The 18,145-nt window shown below is 41.0% G+C and overlaps 2 protein-coding genes and 1 long non-coding RNA gene across 4 annotated transcripts in view; all 3 read right to left on the bottom strand.

Moving 5' to 3' along the window:
* Positions 1-6,943, bottom strand: part of abca12 (ATP-binding cassette, sub-family A (ABC1), member 12) — a 46,341-nt gene extending 39,398 nt beyond the window's left edge. The window contains exons 1-13 of one of the 2 annotated variants that reach the window (XM_055505124.1): positions 6,688-6,943; positions 6,093-6,209; positions 5,912-6,005; positions 3,875-4,013; positions 3,056-3,183; positions 2,892-2,962; positions 2,020-2,187; positions 1,658-1,848; positions 1,436-1,554; positions 1,114-1,214; positions 810-956; positions 416-582; positions 97-230 (exon numbers count right to left, since the gene is read on the bottom strand). In XM_055505124.1, the coding sequence (XP_055361099.1) occupies positions 97-230; positions 416-582; positions 810-956; positions 1,114-1,214; positions 1,436-1,554; positions 1,658-1,848; positions 2,020-2,187; positions 2,892-2,962; positions 3,056-3,183; positions 3,875-4,013; positions 5,912-6,005; positions 6,093-6,158 (1,525 nt within the window). In that variant the 5' untranslated portion in view covers positions 6,159-6,209; positions 6,688-6,943. The remainder of the gene's footprint in view (positions 1-96; positions 231-415; positions 583-809; positions 957-1,113; positions 1,215-1,435; positions 1,555-1,657; positions 1,849-2,019; positions 2,188-2,891; positions 2,963-3,055; positions 3,184-3,874; positions 4,014-5,911; positions 6,006-6,092; positions 6,210-6,687) is intronic. The other variant, XM_029136067.3, reaches the window with a different exon arrangement.
* Positions 6,944-10,879: 3,936 nt separating this feature from the next.
* Positions 10,880-11,449, bottom strand: LOC114847815 (uncharacterized). Its single transcript, XR_003784277.3, has 2 exons — positions 11,348-11,449; positions 10,880-11,187 (listed from the first exon to the last, which is right to left on the bottom strand). It is a non-coding gene; the product is annotated as an uncharacterized LOC114847815 (long non-coding RNA).
* Positions 11,450-13,334: 1,885 nt separating this feature from the next.
* On the bottom strand, positions 13,335-18,107 carry LOC114847581 (myelin-oligodendrocyte glycoprotein-like). The gene is made up of 4 exons (XM_055505324.1): positions 17,998-18,107; positions 14,658-14,996; positions 14,505-14,567; positions 13,335-14,365 (listed from the first exon to the last, which is right to left on the bottom strand). The coding sequence occupies exons 1-4, from the start codon at positions 18,047-18,049 to the stop codon at positions 14,289-14,291; spliced, it is 531 nt and encodes a 176-aa protein (XP_055361299.1). The 5' UTR covers positions 18,050-18,107; the 3' UTR covers positions 13,335-14,288.
* Positions 18,108-18,145: the final 38 nt, after the last annotated feature.

The following is an 18,145-nucleotide window of genomic DNA, read 5'->3' as shown; positions in this document are numbered from 1 at the left end:
TTAATAAAATTCAAAATCAGTGGTAATATATTATTTATACACAGACATCAGTTGTAAACATTCCCATTATGATCGGACAGACTTCCTGTACAGTACCTGCTACAGTATTGAGGGTCTGTGTTGCTGTCTTCATGGTCTGAAAACCAGTTGTGAGGATTTTTTGGACAATTGCATCCACCTCAGGCACAACCTGTAAAATCTCCATCACCACTTCACCAACACTCAAAAATCTGTCATAACAGAAATCCATATGGAAAGTCAATAAACATAATCCTGTTTGTTTTTAACATAATATAATTTGTTATATTTCCATTTAGCAACTTTACCTTAATGACCTTAAACAATTGATTTTAATTCACTTTCCCTATGGGTGTTGGGCAATACATGGTGTATTGCCCAACAACAGGACACTTACAGCTCCTCCTCGATGCTTTGTGGTTGTGTATCTACGCTGCGACGTCTCCTTGCGTTGTTGGAGCCTCCCTGTCCTCCTGGGGATAAACCTCCAGTGAGACTCTGTAGCATCGCTTTAATGAAGGACACATCATGTGGAGCAACATCCTTACTCCACGCCAGGAGGGCCTGGAAATGGAAAAAAAGAAAAATGTGTTGTGCACAATCATTTTAAATGAGCTCATGATAATTCAGAGGAGACTAGATCACAAGGTAGGTATAGAACAAAAAAAAACCCAGTTGCAGCACGATTGGCTGCACATTCATAGTTCTTGTCATAGTGGAAGAGAATAATACGAGTCACATTAAGGCTGTCATTCACTCTGCTGATGATTTTACATATCATTATCATCTACCTGTTTTGCCACCAGGTCAGGACTGATCCAACTCAAAACCATGTTTACTGTGCCTGTAGCGCAGGCTGCTGTTAGCAAAAGCGAACTGCTGCTGTTGTCACACAAGTAGGAATGAACAATGTTCTTGTCCAGTGTGAGGCCAATGGCCTAAGAAAGAGAAAAGGTTACAGTATTTTTAATGGAACTGGGCTCAAACCATCAGGAAATCAGCATTATATTCTAAGACAGTTAGAGTGTTGCTTTGAGTAAACGTATAAATCATGTGTTTATTGTTCTAAACTAAATAATGATAATTAATGCATACCTTATCCAGTGGTATCCGTACTTCCTGCAAAACTGCTTTCGCCATCACACTTAGTGAGTCATTCTGCAACGTGACTATCTGTCCGAGTGGGATGGACACACCTACGTGAATTAAATTGATGCACATCAGGGTTAAACTTGACTGACAACATTCCTCAGACGTTTTGAAGTGCAAGGGGAGTTTTGGCTCTCAGCAAATCCTCATGCCTTCGTTGTGAGTCAGCCAGTATGCAAATTATTGAAAAACATGCTTATAAAAATATACAAGCATGTTTAAAACAATAATGTATGTATGTTATTTTAACACAGAGTTCATATTCTACCTTTGCCAGGCCAGTTTTGAACATAATGGATCGTGCTGATGCCTCCAACAAGCAGTGGACGAATACTGGAAAGTGAATCATTTCCTACAAGGAAGGTGTCCTGGATGGCATTCACAGCTCTGGGAAATCACAGAAAACAAACACTGTAATGTGATGCTCTGAACCCCTGTCCGAACATTACAGTTAAACATTGCTCTACTGTATATCAGTAAAATACTTTACCCCTGCAGGTTGGAAAGCAGGAACTTTGTGTTGTTGAGGACTTGGTCGGAACTAGAAGAAAAGAGCTGAGGAACTTGGAGAAGGCTTTCCCACAGTGAGGTGTCATTTTGCAGCTGATCAAACACAAATACAGACTGCTCCGCTGCTGCCACTGTCTCATTTGGTTTTGTTAGCATCAAATCTGTCAGGACCTGAAACCACAGACAGTAAATAGTCACTTACACAAAAAGTCTGTAGGATTATAAAAATGACGTGAGGAAAGAAACAGCTTAAACTTTGCCTTGTGACTGACCCTGCTGCTTTTGTGGTGCAAAACACATACTGTCCTGCATTCATGCAAGCACACACAAACACACATTCACCTGGTTCAACGTGAGCAGCGAGGCTTCAAACACAGAGGTGTTAGAGCTGCAGAAGGAGGCCACAGCATAGTTGAGCGGGTGGGATGACGTCGAGTTAATCATGGGCAACGTTACGGTGCAAAAGGCCCTTTTCACCGGGTTGACGGAACCAGCACTGTTCAGAGCCTCCTGCAAACATTACAAGTTAGATAACACTACATGACAGTTAACTTTCAGGTAAAGATGTTCGCTTAAACAAGTTAACACAAAATATATTAAAATAATATTTATTAAGGTTAAAGCCTTAGCTGGTGAATTTTGGAATGTAAAATAAATCTCCAGGTTTGCTTCAGAGAAAACTGAAGTGTTCAATATCAATCCCGAGGGATTAAGCCTTTTTGCCCTGACACCTGAGCCTGACACACTCAGCTTTAGTGCCACACCTGAGCACTAGACTAGACTACGACAAGAGACTACCACATGTACATGCTGAAAAAAGGTTTGAGTATTTGGTTTCTTTCTTGTCTTTTACAATAATGAAATAAGAGGCCTTGAAAACCTGACAATACATTGTGTATTGTAATACTTTATATTGCTGAAATCATGCCTATAATTTTCTCACTATACCGTTTTTTTTTTTAGTTACTGGTTATGCTTGTTTTTGTCTATCTTTACCTAAAATAATCAAAATTACAACAAAGGTATCACATCACACAGTTTGAGTTTAATGTTTCCTTTGGACTTTTGTCAAATAAATGTAACAAAACAAGCAAATTACAAAAAATGTCTTGTCTAAAGTTGCGACAACGTCTAATTCTACAATCAACTGGTACGTCCTGTTCTTCTTCTTACTGTTAGCTTTTCTTTTCTCATTATAATTGAAAAACACTCACCTGATTTCCCAGAAAAGTGTCATTGTTGTTCCCCAGGGAGATATTATTAATACTATCTGGGAACGCAGAACCTTAAACACAAAAAACACGTTGAGAAAATGCACAAAAGAAACTCCCTAGTATTTAATATCTAAATTCTATCAAAGGAGAGGTGACTAATTTACCAAAAACTCTATTCAAGATTAAGGCCACTTGTGTGTGATCCATCCCAGGGTCGTTTTCTGGAAAGCTGAAGAAATTCCCCCCTTGAAACAGGTTGACCAGTGGGGCACTTCTCTGCAGCAGACTCGACCTGTCACAAGTCAAAATGTAAAGTTCCGCTGACTGCGTAATGTTTAACAAAGCTAATACAGAGTTTAATCTGTAAAATGTCAAAGCCAGGCAACTTCTATTTATACTAGTAGCTTAATGCCACCCCCACCTTGTGTTAAAGAGATATGTGTAATTATCTTTGTTAACATTTACCCCCATTCAACAATATCTGTGATTCTGTCTGTGTCGTATTTCTTGTACAGTAAGTTACAGTTCAGGTCAACTCCTTCACAAGCCTAATCACATAAAAGGAAACCTGCTGAGCTAAAAGCCAGTGTATCATAGGCTAATCTGTGGGTGGAAGATTTAAAGGTCACAAAAACTGGTTTTTATATCCAGTGCATTCATACAGTACCTTTGGTATTCAAACCTTCATTGACAGAACAACAGCAGGTGACGAAAGCAAAAAAAAAAAAAACTGTCCTTTCCATTAAGTTTTGCTGGTGTTTTCACAAAACAGGGTGTGTGCTTTACATAACCGTTAAATATTTATGAAAGACCAGTACTTAGAAGTAAAGGCTCAGCTTTACATGTGATACTTAGGCACAAGAAGAACGCACTATATTTAGGCTTCGAAAAAGTCACAATACAAACTAAAGCACAAAACATGTAGTGTTTCATTTACCGTAATATGTCGTGAACTGCTTCATGCTCTAAAACTCTGGAACTACCTTGTGTTTGCGAAAGTCTTTGGGTCCGTTGGATCCACCAGGCTCGATGTGTTCCGGCACTTGCTGTCTGTATTGCACATGAGGGTCTGCAGGAAAGGGAAGAACCCTGCGCTGGGTAGGTTTCGAGGCGACACATAACCTGAACGACACAAGACAAAGCAAATATCCCCTGTAATAGGAATCTCAAATGTCTGACAGACCATTCCTCTGATCATTTATTTTTGTCAAATAGTGTAAAACTAAGTTCTATTTTTTATGATTAAACCTGTGTTTAGCTTTTTAAAAAGCAGTTGAGCACTGGTTGAATGATATGATTGTTTTGTACAAGAGAAATGTCAGTTACATCTCATCCCCCAGGGGATGGGTTAAATGCAGAGATAATTTTCTTAAGGGGTTCAGTAAAAATTTAATTATATTTGCTATGATTATTATTGTTTAATCAAATAAATAAATGAAATGTAAAAATACAAGTACATCAGGTAGCACCGGAAACTTACAACCGTCCCTTTGTTCACAAATAATGTGACTAATAGGCAATAAAAGCGCTGTTAAGCCTTAGATATGACTGACATTTAAGAAGGCATTTACAGAAGTCTGTGTGAACACAGTATAAATAAACAACTGTCACAAAGAGGCACTGCTTTATGCTCTACACGCAGTCACATGGATTTGTGTTAACATGTGAAACAACCATTTTCCCCAAAATGATGCAGATTTAAACCAAAGGGAAAAAAAGACAAACACAATACATTCAATAACATCTTATGGAAATGACTAAACAAATTTTAACACTATGTTGCTCTAGGTGAAATAGTCTGGAATGTACCCCCTATTTGTTTGTTTTAGACTGTCATGTGAATTTAGTGGTATTCCATTCAACACTCAGTCAGTGCTGGTTTTATGGGATACAGAAGCAGGTTTTGTTGCCTTGCTTAGGTGTGGTCTAAAGCTGTGTCTGGCCAGAGTTGGAAGGTCCTATTGTTTTGAAAGACTGAATAGCTTCTATATGAGGTCAGTTGGGTTATTACATTACAACGAAAGTCTGCCTCCACACAACATCAGCAAGAGTCATAGCTACGACTAAGTACAGTAAATAGAAAAAATCTGCCCTCGTGACACGCAGGTGCAATTTTCCTCAAAAGGAACAGCACTTGAAAACAAAAGGTATATGGTTGCTTTACAACGCACAACTGGTTGGTTCTGCCCCTCCCTCAGGTTGACCATATCTACTGAAGCACCTTTACCTTTATGCATTACATAAAAAAAACATCAGCTGGGCTTATCACACAATAAAGAACAAACACCGCGTTGGAGAGATGGGAGAGGCGAGCTTTTCATGCTTGAACTTTGATTTACCTTGTCTGAAAGGTTGGAATGCTACAAAATGACTTTGTGCTGTTCATCACAATGCAAAGCAAACACAGAAACAAAGGCCCTGTGGTCTTTGTTTCGCTCATGTGTTAAGGCAAACTTTGCTCAACTGGATCTGTATCATTAATTTCCTATTTATACAGCAGCTTTCAACATATATTAGGATGATGCCAGTATTGTTTAGTACTGTAGATAGTAGTTTCCGTCACATTATCCAAACCATTATCCTATGGGTTGCCATCACATGTATTTAGCCTGTTTAGAGCTGATGCAGGGAAACACACCACCCTCATGCTCAGATTCACCTATGGGAAATTTAGAGTCCGGCTTGTTGGAGGAAACAGTAAACATGGGAGTGTGTATGATCTGTCTCTACAGCATAATTAGCAGCCATGTGTGGAATAATGTATAGATGCTTTAAGTGTCTTTATTTTGTTATATTGATTCATTCTTTCTTCATTCTAAGCCTACATGCACACCGTATTACCGTATTTGCTTGTGGTTTGTTTTGTTTGCCTATTGCCATTATTCCATCTGCGAGTGATTATATAATACCAAAAGAGGCTTTGTATCAAATAAATCAATTTACAATGCAATGTTAGTGAAAAGCACGTCACTAAACAAACAGATGTGGGTCGAGGCGCTTGTGTGTAGCTGTACGCTTACATGTCTCTCTTTGTATCGGAGGAAACTTAAGACGGGTCACGAGGATGATGAGGAAGATGATGAGAGGCCAGGCAAGCAGGGTCAGGGTCCACAGCTGCAACACAAGGTGTCATGGAGCAATCAGGGGGAATGTCCAGACGCATGGATGATTATATGTGGGACCGTGGTCAGAGTCACTCACCGGCTGCCTGACGGCCGACAGCGCGTTCTTCCACAGCAGAAGGCGCAGCTGTCTGAAGAAGGCCATTGCTAGAGATCGCTGATGTACAGACGGGACACGGAGGAAAAAGTCAGCCCACTGATGTAAAGTTGTCAGAGAAACGGGACAAATATGCAAGAACTCAACCACTGAGAGAGATTTTAACAACATTAAAATAAAACACAACTACTGAACATGAATTATTGATTATGAACACATACAGGAGGTAAAGATGTGTAGTCTGACCTGTTATATTTTTATTATGGCAGCTCCACAAATTATATTATTATTGTTTTATTTAGATGTGTGCTTCACGTGCCGTAAAAACACAAAATAGTTAGAGTGAAATACATACATATTATACATACATTATTACTTTGGTCAAAGTTTTTGTCAGTTACATTTACTGACATTAGTTGAACTTAGCGTAACTGTAGTTTATCATTTCGACAAAAGCTAAAGTTAGCTAGTTTGTTTTCCACGCGTGTAGAGTGAATACGACTGAAGTGTAACTTACAGGAAGTCTTTAAGCAGCTTTAATAATAACAAATGAATAAGGTTAAGTAACACACTGGACCTTTTAGGCTGCGTTTCTCCTCGTTGCGGTTCACAGTTATCTGACGGTGGCTCGCAGCTGCCTCGTCAAGGACATGGCGCCACGTGCATCCTAGCCGGACGTCCTCTCCATCAGCCGGAGTCAGAAAAATGAGCAAGTCTGAGCAAAAAAATACCTTAAACAAAACACAAATGCTAAAACAATCGGAGCTCCGAGGTTCTGTCAGTGCCAGTAAACGGTAAAGACACCTGCCGTCCGTCGACTAATGAGCGCAGCCTCCGCGTGGGACGGTAGATGGGCGGAGGGCGTGTAGTCCGCCCGTCCGCCCACGAGCAGGCGCTCGGTCACGGGGCGGGAGGCGGTTCAAGCTGCGGGCTTCCAAGAAATCCAGCCGCTTCGGTCCGTTCCAGCACATTCTACCACGGCAGCTACGACGTGAGAGCGTGAGCGCTCCTCACCTCACAGTCGTCTTTCCCACGACCGTTTAAGGATTCTTAAGAATTACAAATGTAGAGCTGATTTAAATGATTATTGGAAATAATTATAAAGTAATTTCATATTTGCTGTCAGGAAATAATATGAGTTTCAAGATAAAGGGGAATAGCTGGAGTCATGTTACATACTGTACAGAACTGTGTAAGATGGGAAAGTCTTCCCATGGGCAAGATTCAGCTTATAAAACAAGCAACAATAACAAAGGAGGAAAAGAGGGCATTCAGATAATGTAAACTTTTTAAATTACACTTGTAATTGTACACAAAATCAACATAGTCTGCGTTTCGCGTTATGGAAGACTAAGTCGTATTTCCACACTGGACAAAAAAAAACATTTGATATCTGTTTATAGCAGAAGTTGACACAGACAAGACACGTGAGTGAAGTGAAATTCTTTATTACACAGCAACAGAAAGCAAAAAATGTACGAGGTGAGGCAAGGATTAATTGTAGAGTAGATTTCCATCACCATAAAGGTGGAAAGGCAAAACAATGGTCAGCAGGAACTCTGAGGGTTGGGCCTCAACAAGAACACGGGTGAAATGTAATCCCATTGTACTGCTAAAATGGAGATATCAGGAATTTCAGCAGGGCAGTCGTACTGGTTTTGCATGTATAATTTGGAACAATGACACTGGTAACCATACACCACTGCTGGGACAGTAATATGTCTTACCTTACTTAACTAACTACTAACTAACTTTATTGTTTGGCCAGGAAAAAAGGTTCATCCTGAGAAAAGCCCCCATTTCTAAAATGAGTGTTTAAATTTTATTTAAAGTTATGTAATTTAATTTAAATAGATTTAGAAAAATACAGTGTATGTAACATTTTTGTAACATTACCAAAATATATCATTCCCGTTGTTAAAAGTCTACAAAAACATGAACTATACAAATATTCACTTTGTATATTAAGTTATAGTAGAACATCCAGTTTTTCTGAACATGCAGGGTGTGTTGTAAGACATTTTGATGACTATGCATCCATTGTTATTTATAATGTGCTTTAAAAAAACAACAGGGTTAGCCAAAGTACACAAACATAGCAAAATACCAATATAATAATAACAATAACACATATAAAATAAAATAATAAGGTGGAGAGTGTGTCAACATCTCAAACCTAGGAACCACAAGCCCAGTGCTCAGCATAAGAAACTATGAGTTCTTTAAGAAAAGAAGGAGGTTTATCATTAAGTGCTTTGTAGGTGAGTAAGAGAATTTTAAATTCTATCCTACATTTTACAGGCAGCCAGTGCAGAGAAGCTAATGGGGGAGAAATGTGATCTCTCTTTCTAAGTCCTGTCAAAACTGTGGCTGCAGCATTTGAGTTAGCTGTAGGCTTTTAAGGAGCTGTTAGGACATCCTATGAGTAAGGAGTTACAGTAGCCCTGTTATGGCTCAGCTTCCAGGGCTCCAGGGCAGGATGTAACGTTTTGGGGATCCAGCTACTTGCTACGTGTTCCTGACCTGTGTCGTGGTTTGTTTCTTCTAGTGATGTCCAAATGAAGCTTTTCTTATGCACTGAAGCTTGTATCGAGAAAGGGTTCATTACTCTACGGTTTCAACGCAGTATCTTTAGTGACATCTGGTGGCCAAAAATACAAATTGCAGTTTGACGTTACCCTAATGAACCGCTTTATTCTGGTTTTAAACTCAAGTTGAGGCCTTCTTAATAATACTATTTGACATTTTTGTCAGGTAGCATTGTGATCTTTTGAGCAAAATACACTTTTGAGTGATTAATTTTATTTAATATATTGATATTTATAAAAAGAGTAATATAGAGAACAACAGTCCACTGAGGGAAGTATGCTTGTGCTGTGAGGTCACTGCCTCCCGTTTATTAATATTATTATTTAATAATTAACTTATATGTAAAGCGTATTTCTCTCCTTTTATAATTGCTTGTAAACTGGGCAATAAAAATGCTTTTTGAGGTGGGTATAAGCACACAAGTAATTTAATTAGGTTTTTATAAACACACCTAAACACACCACAAATCCTGCTAAGGCCTCTCCTGTTGCGTGTCAGCTTCCAGACCGCCAGAGGGCACTCTGGTTCACGTTGCATTAATGCCCTCTTGGCTGATTCTTTGTTTTATCATTTCCGGTGGCGTCATTTCCTGTTATTAGGTTGAATAGTGTCACCTGTTTTAGTGAGTATTTAAGTTTCTGGTTTGGGTACAGGCTTTGTTGGTTTGTTATTGGTGTTACACTGAGGTTGCTGTTAGAAGTTGTGTCTGTTTTGGTCAAGCTTTGTCTGGTCTCTATGTTGTCCTTGTGTTTGTTGCATGTTTTAGTGAGAAGTGATTACTTAGGGCTCCTGCATGGCAGTGATTTTGAGTTATTTATCACCTCTTGTCCCTGTGGCTTTTGTTTGTGTTTTGTTGTCGCATTACAGTTATACATAGCACGTCACAAATGTTACTGTTTGCAGGCGTCCCATGCCTGTTTGAGCTGTCCTGCCTTTTGTTATTAGTTGGGGGTTGTAATTAATCAAGTCACTTTTTATGTTTAGTTTATTGAGCCTCTAGCAATCGTGTATGTATTTTCCCTGTATTGCCGTGTGTTTCAGTTACTTATTATGTTTTGGTACATGTTTATGTATTGTCGTTTAATAAAATCACACATTTGTTGCGTAGCTTGTGTCTGGGTCGTTTTTTGGGTCTTCCCTCCAGTCCAGTTTGTAGGCCATTGTAGTCTTGTTTTCCCGCTCATAGTGAGTGTGTTTTAGTATACTGTTCAGGTCCAGTTTGACCCTTGCTTTTAAAATCTCCTAGTCTTTTTTATAGAGAATTGAACCTCGTTCAATCATACGTCATCACTTCCAGAGAATTGAAGCTTCGGATGTCACTGATCACAAGCCCTTTGTTTTTTGTGAGAGATATGCCTGACATTGACTTGTGGCCGCAAGCGAATTCGCTTCTGTTTTCTGTATATAAACACCTCGTAGTGCAGCTAGAGGGATGGCGAAGACATTTCATTTATTCTTACGTGCAGACCACGCAGGAGTTGCTGACATGAAGCAAAGATGTTGCAGTTGTGAAGGAAGTGTAGAAGAGTAAAGACGCGAAAAAAGGAATTTTAGAATAAAGACGAGCAACAGAATTTTTTTTATGACATGAGCCATAAACGTCCCAGCAGGTATTAAATCAAAGACAGAAGGAATTCAGAATAATGTGGGCCAGTCAAAGTGCACAGTAGGGGGCAGTGTGAGACTGGTTTGTAGCAAGCAGCCTTGGTTTTAGTGGAACGTTTTCACCACCTTAAGTCACAGCAGATAAGAGGTAGTGAAACAGTTTTACTACCTCTTATCTCTCACTCATAACCACAGAAAATTCACAAGAGAAGTCAGGTTATTTTTTCCTTTTAGTATTTCAGGTTACAATTGATAAAAGCATATTAAAACTGGTTAGCTTTTGTGTCCAGTTTTGTGGGTCACCTTTTTGAAGGTGGTCTCATCCACTGTCACATCTCAGGTATCTCATATGCGCCCATCCGGGACTTTGGAAGCTGCCTCCCTGGGCTACTAGTGGATAGAATCCACTTCATGGCCCTAGTAGAGAAGATCGCTACCCAGTTTTAATTAGATGCTGCTATAACAACAAGGCAAAGGAGAACAACTACATCACAGATTTTTGGTCTTTGTTGTGTTTATAATGTTGTATATTAGCACACACAAGTAACTGACAAGATAAAAAGTAGCAAAAAAGCAAAGCTTTAGGACAAAGTTTATAAAATCTACAATCATCATAACTTCGATTACACTGATTGAATTGCTCATAATGACTTCAAGTAAAATAATATAAAGGAGAAAGTAAATGAAAGCATCACAGTCAGTTTGTTTGTATAAAATTCCTGACAAATCCTGGCTGGAACTCACTGGTACCTGCTATAAACTGTTTCCTTCACCTTGTTCCTCACTATGTGATGATCCAGTTTGTCCAGTTTTTTAATAAATAACTTAGCAGTTTATGTTCAGCATTCATCTGTCACCTTCTCCTTCTTCTCTGAACAGTGACCTGTGGGAAAGAACCACAGTTTGAGAAAGTTGTTCTGGTTTCCCCTTCAACAAAAACCAGTAAGACCACAGCAGCAGTGTGGTAAAAACCTGAACTTTAATGTAATAAAACGTCTGTGCTCTGCTCTGTGGTTTCAAATGCAGGAGTGTTTATAACTTACGGATCGATCCTCATGTTTCCTAAGTCAGGACGATGAAAGCAGCGATGGAGACACAGATGACAGCAGGGACCTTCACTGGTTCAGCGGCCGACGCATCTGAGGAGAGGAGCAGCTCAGATTCACCTCAGGCAAACTCACCTGTATTATCCTGCTATGAGATTGTTTCATTGCTGTTTCTGATCTGATTTCCTGATGTGATGAATGGCAGCACTAAACTCATTCTACTCTACATTACCAGGGGTCTGAGGCTCCATCGCTTTTAGAGGTTTGGTTGTCCTGGAATCATGTTCATCTCGTTCTGTTTTAAGAGGAAGACAAAGCTGTTGAGGAGTTTTGGATCATCAGAGACACCATTGGCCACTTTATTAGGTACAGGTTGATGACTTACCCACAGTGAGGGTCTGGGTGCACCTCGCTGACAGTGTTGGGACATGGCATCTGTACTCTCCACTGTCAGACAGGTGAACTGAGGTAATATGCAGGTCCAGGACTCCTCTGCTCAGGTTCTGATGGTTGAGCTTGGTCCGGTTTCTGTACTGATCCATCTGTAAACTGGTTTCATCCTTCCTGTGTCTGTACAGATGGACGACCTGGTTGAGATCCACTCTCATCCACTCTACTGTGTAACCAGTCACATCAAAGGATGGACTCAGGTGACAGTGTAGAGTTACATCACCGCCTTCTTCCACCTTCACTGGCTGCGTCTGGCAGATGGCGTCATGCTGTCCTGTGTAAACAAACACACAAGCGACAACAATAAAACAGAGGTGTGATTTGCATTTTAGACTGTGTTCTATAATCTCTTGTTCTAGTGCTGACATATTTTCTGCTTTGATGCAAACCGTGAACTTTAAAAGCTTCCCTTGAGATGTGGTCATAACTTTTTTTATCAGATTTATAAAACAGCACAGTACAGTAATACTGTATGACATGGTGCTTTTAATCAGAATCAGATCAATATCAGAAAGAACTTTATTGCCAGGTCCGGTAGAGTGCACTTACTTAACTATGAGGTGTTTAAGATAAGAAGGATCTTTATCATTAAGTGTTTTGTACTCTAGATGAGTAGGAGAATTCTATCCTACATTTTACAGGCAGCCAGTGCAGAGAAGCTAATGGAGGAGAAATGTGATCTCTCTTTCTAAGTCCTGTCAGAACTCTGGCTGGAGCATTTTAGTTAGCTGTAGGCTTTTAAGGAGCTGTTAGGACATCCTGAGTAAGGAGTTACAGTAGCTCTGTTATGGCTCAGCTTCCAGGGCTCCAGGGGCACTCTGGTTTTGTTTTTATTTTGTGTCAGGAGATGTTACGTTTTGTGGATCCAGCAACTTGCTTCGTGTTCCTGTACCGACAGTACAAAAACTGTCTTGGATTCAGGTCATGTCTGGTGGATTAATATGAAGAACGAACGGTTAGAGGCGATGAGAGAAGCAGCAGTGAGAACAGACGACTCTTAAATGTTACTTACTGTTAAGAGAACAAGCAAACACTACTACATTCACCAGCAGAACGGCAGGTAGAGACGGACCCAACCGACGGATATCTGCCGTCTTCAAGTGAGCCGTAATTCTTTCATGCGTCGTTGCAGCGAATCATCCTGTTCTATCTCATTCTATCCTTTCACATTCATTAGTAATTTCAACTGGTATCTAATACTACAAAACAGTATGACTTTGGTCTATAATGCTAGACTTACAGTAGTGTTTCCTTGAGTTAACACACTCTCACCTCCCAGAAATCTGTGTAATTCCACTGCGGATAATTGGATTTATTACTACTTTAAAGTAGCATCTTATACCGTAATTGTTGTCACCCAAGTTTGCTGGGAGAAAGGGAAGCAACACAACGTAAAATGCCTAGATGACAATTATAACAGACTGTTTGTTATCTAATCAAACTAAACCAAAAAGGTAGAATAGAGAACTAAGAAGAAGGTCAGAAAAAAATAGACCAGAATAGAATGTATCTAACAGACAACTCAACAAACAAATTTAAACCAATTATTTTTATTTAAGTTAATTCAAACAGGCAAGAGTGAGACACAGACACTAATAAAACACAACTAATACAAAACAACCAGCAGCAGACCAGCTGTTACCTTTAAACACTAGGAGTACTGACTTTTCTGGTCATAACTAGGAAACTGGCCGGGTGTTCAATCGATCGGCTGTGTGAACGGCTGCTTTTGTTACATGAATTGGGCAGTTGACAGGAAGATTAAAAAGTTGACCATGGTGCATTGTTGACAATCATGAAAAAGCTGACTAGCTTTTTAATTTCAAAGGATTTGTAATTATTGCTGAACTGTGTAATAGTTTAGTAACTAGTCATAATTAACCAGTCAGAACAAAATATCTACAGATTTCTGGTCTTTTGTTGTGTTTATAATGTCATACATTAACACACATGACAAGTAACTGACAAAAGGTAGCAAAAAAGCAAAGATTTAGGACAATGTTTATAAAATATTTAAATGTCCTGATCTACAATAATCATAACTTTGATTACACTGATTTGAATTGCTCATAATGACTTAAAGTAAAATAATATAAAGAGTAAAGTAAATGAAAGCGTCACAGTCAGTTTGTTTGTATAAAATCCCTGACAAATCCTGGCTGGAATTCACTGGTACCTGCTATAAACTGTTTCCTTCACCTTGTTCCTCACTATGTGATGATCCAGTTTGTCCAGTTTTTTAATGAATCACTTAGCAGTTTATGTTCATCATTCATCTGTCACCATCTCCTTCTTCTCTGAACAGTGACCTGTGGGAAAGAACCTCAGTTTGAGAAAGTTGTTCTGGTTTCCCCTTCAACAAAAACCAGTAAGACCACAGCAGCAGTGTGGTAAAAACCTGAACTTTAATGTAATAAAACGTCTGTGCTCTGCTCTGTGGTTTCAAATGCAGGAGTGTTTCTAACTTACGGATCGATCCTCATGTTTCCTAAGTCAGGACGATGAAAGCAGCGATGGAGACACAGATGACAGCAGGGACCTTCACTGGTTCAGCGGCCGACGCATCTGAGGAGAGGAGCAGCTCAGATTCACCTCAGGCAAACTCACCTGTATTATCCTGCTATGTGATTGTTTCACTGCTGTTTCTGATCTGATTTCCTGATGTGATGAATGACAGCACTGAACTGATTCTACTCTACATTACCAGGGGTCTGAGGCTCCATCGCTTTTAGAGGTTTGGTTGTCCTGGAATCATGTTCATCTCGTTCTGTTTTAAGAGGAAGACAAAGCTTTTGAGGAGTTTTGGATCATCAGAGACGCTATTGGCCACTTTATTAGGTACAGGTGGATGACTTACCCACAGTGAGGGTCTGGGTGCACCTCGCTGACAGTGTTGGGACATGGCATCTGTACTCTCCACTGTCAGACAGGTGAACTGAGGTAATATGCAGGTCCAGGATTCCTCTGCTCAGGTTCTGATGGTTGAGCTTGGTCCGGTTTCTGTACTGATCCATCTGTGAACTGGTGTCATCCTTCCTGTGTCTGTACAGATGGACGACCTGGTTGAGATCCACTCTCATCCACTCTACTGTGTGACCAGTCACATCGAAGGATGGACTCAGGTGACAGTGTAGAGTTACATCACCGCCTTCTTCCACCTTCACTGGCTGCGTCTGGCAGACGGCGTCATGCAGTTCTGTGTAAACACACAAGCAACAACAATAAAACAGAGGTGTGATTTGCATTTTTGACTGTGTTCAATAATCGCTTGCTTTCGTGCTGACATATTTTTCTGCTTTGATGCAAACCATAAACTCTAAAAGCTTCCCTTGGGATGTGGTCATAACTTTTACATTAATTTTTTTTTCAGATTTCTAAAACAGCACAGTACAGTAATACTGAATGACATGAGGTTTTTAAATACTAAAAGATACTGAACTATATAGTAAAAGTACATGGGTCCCTGTGTGGTGTTAGTGCACTTCGAGTAGAACAAGGGGAACGTGGTGTGGGTCTGGCATTATGCACCAAAGTCAAGTTATTAATCATCAAATTTAACTGTAAGGGCCATGTTACAGTATGACATGGCACATTAAAATACTAATAAATGCTAAATTGCACAGTGAAAGAAAACAGTTATAGTGTACTACCTCTAGTACGAGGACATACTGGTGTGAGTCTGGTATTATCGACCAAAATCTTATCTTAGCCAAATACTGCTTTTTTAGCATTAAACTGCAGTTTCATCTAATAAATACTAAAATACACGGTAAAAGCACACAGATCTCTATTAGGCCACTTTTTCTATATATGCAATATTTTCTTTCGTAGTTTTCCATATTTTGAACAGATCAGACGAGGAAGTAGACGAGCGTCTCTTGTGCTCTGCTGTAAAGCGCGTAATACGGGCGCAATACGATTTTGAAGCGCGCCAGAGAGAAATCACATGACGCAGTTCGAGTTGTCTGCGACCCGATGGCAACTTCTTGGTGACAGAAACTATTTTATTGTGCCTAGTGGTTATTTTCTCGACAGGTCATCGCTAATAAAAGGTGGGACGTTGGACAGAGTTATTCTTTTGGCAGGTTGCGTGAGAGGAGACACGGGAATGAATCCGCCATTAATGACAATGACACGCTCGACCAGTTGGTGAACTGTATCCACACTGTCTAGTAAAATTACCACCGCTCCGTTCATCCTCGAAGCTGAATTAAATCTGAGCGACCACCGCAGCCACAGCAACTGCGCACTCGTCGACGGAAAAGGGAGAAGCGGCGGCGAACTTCACGCCGTGCTTCCGCGTTACGTCGGGAGACGAGAGAAGAGACGACTGAGGTAGGTAGGTAGGAGAGAGAGAGAGAGAGAGAGAGGAGAGGGGAGGGGAGAGAGAGAAGAGACGAGGGAGGGAGGGACAGAAAAAGAGAGAAGAGGGGAGGGGAGAGAGAAAAGAGACGAGGGAGGGAGCGGAAGGAAGAGAGAGAGAGAGACGAGGGAGGGAGCGGAAGGAAGAGAGAGAGAGAGACGAGGGAGGGAGCGGAAGGAAGAGAGAGAGAGAGAGAGACGAGGGAGGGAGCGGAAGGAAGAGAGAGAGAGAGAGACGAGGGAGGGAGCGGAAGGAAGAGAGAGAGAGAGAGACGAGGGAGGGAGCGGAAGAAGAGAGAGAGAGAACGGAGGAGAGAGAGAGAGAGAGACGAGGGAGGGAGCGGAAGGAAGAGAGAGAGACGAGGGAGGGAGCGGAAGGAAGAGAGAGAGAGAGAGACGAGGGAGGGAGCGGAAGGAAGAGAGGAGGGTGACGAGGGAGGGAGCGGAAGGAAGAGAGAGAGAGAGAGAGACGAGGGAGGGAGCGGAAGGAAGAGAGAGAGAGAGAGAGACGAGGGAGGGAGCGGAAGGAAGAGAGAGAGAGACGAGGGAGGGAGCGGAAGGAAGAGAGGAGGGTGACGAGGGAGGGAGCGGAAGGAAGAGAGAGAGAGAGAGACGAGGGAGGGAGCGGAAGGAAGAGAGAGAGAGACGAGGGAGGGAGCGGAAGGAAGAGAGGAGAGAGACGAGGGAGGGAGCGGAAGGAAGAGAGAGAGAGACGAGGGAGGGAGCGGAAGGAAGAGAGAGAGAGAGACGAGGGAGGGAGCGGAAGGAAGAGAGAGAGAGACGAGGGAGGAAGCGGAAGGAAGAGAGAGAGAGACGAGGGAGGGAGGGGAAGGAAGAGAGGAGGGTGACGGAGGGAGGGGAAGGAAGAGAGAGAGAGAGACGAGGGAGGGAGGGGAAAGAAGTATAATAGATTTACAGAAACAAGCAAACAAATAGTAATAATAATGACCACAACAAATACAACAGTAAATATTAAAAATCAATTCACAAATTCAGAACAAGAGAGTCTCAAAACACAGAACACAATACTCTTTTATATCCTCAAACCCAAACAAAGTTCTTGAGGTCTGATACCACCATCACACGTGCAGCCACCACATTCCTCAACAGGAGCTCAGCATCAGAATAGCCAGTCCCTTTCATTTACTTTATTTGCCAAATAATCATATTTGTCTGTCCAATGAGAAAATTAATCAAGGGGAAGGAAGAGAGAACTGGAAAATTTAACCCAGCCATGACACCGGCATCCATGTCTGGATATAGACAGCATTCATTTATTCACACCGACTGTTCTAAATGTTTTGTGCCATAAGAAAAACCTAGGATTCGGATTTTATTTTGATATGCTTTTGTTCTAAAATAAGTCATTGATGACATTTTTGTCTTTTAACCTGAAAAAGTATCAAAAAGTGTTGGAATACTTGTTGGTATCACTGCGGAATTTAAAATGGAACATAGAAAAGCTTCCGTGTGGACGTCCTGTCGACTTTTCTGTAGCTCCCCGTAGCAACTGAGGATGCTAGTTCATGGTGATGCCACAGGAAATAGTATTGGATTAGGAAATTACTTTGGGGAGAACAGTGAATGTGCCACAAGGTAATTGTTCGACGGTCATGAACGCAGCACACGAGAAGCGTTAAAGGGGGGAAAATCGAACAGAAGGTGGTCCACATTTATACAGCCATAATAAAACCCTTGAATGAGGCCAGCTGTTTAGAACTTAAATTCAACCTACACTATTCCATGTCATGTAATTTCTATATTAAAAAGGAAGCATTTCATAATCAGTCTAGAACACTGATTCCACGTTTGAAAAAAAAACTGTTTGAACTTACCCACTGCAGCCACCGCTACAAAGCCCAGTAGAAACGGGTAATAGACGCGCATCCTGAGAGTCAGAGAGTCGATATGAGAAACGAGCGCACCACGCACCCTCTCTGCTTGGTTTGCCTACGTCACGCGCTGCTAAGGAGGAGCACTCAT

This window comes from Betta splendens, chromosome 21, assembly GCF_900634795.4.
Source record: "Betta splendens chromosome 21, fBetSpl5.4, whole genome shotgun sequence".
NCBI classification, from domain to species: Eukaryota; Metazoa; Chordata; class Actinopteri; order Anabantiformes; family Osphronemidae; genus Betta; species Betta splendens.
Note: the sequence above shows the minus strand (reverse complement) of the source record. Positions and strands in the feature narration are given on the sequence as shown.

What these genes read in the sequence shown, in the direction of transcription:
- LOC114847581 (XM_055505324.1), bottom strand. Translation starts at nt 18,049, where the DNA reads ATGCGCGTCTATTACCCGTTTCTACTGGGCTTTGTAGCGGTGGCTGCA. An exon ending in TGTAGCGGTGGCTGCAGTGG is followed by an intron (nt 14,997 to 17,997) that starts GTAAGTTCAAAC and finishes GTGTTTACACAG; the next exon opens with AACTGCATGACGCCGTCTGC. An exon ending in GATGGAGCCTCAGACCCCTG is followed by an intron (nt 14,366 to 14,504) that starts GTAATGTAGAGT and finishes TCCTCTCCTCAG; the next exon opens with ATGCGTCGGCCGCTGAACCA.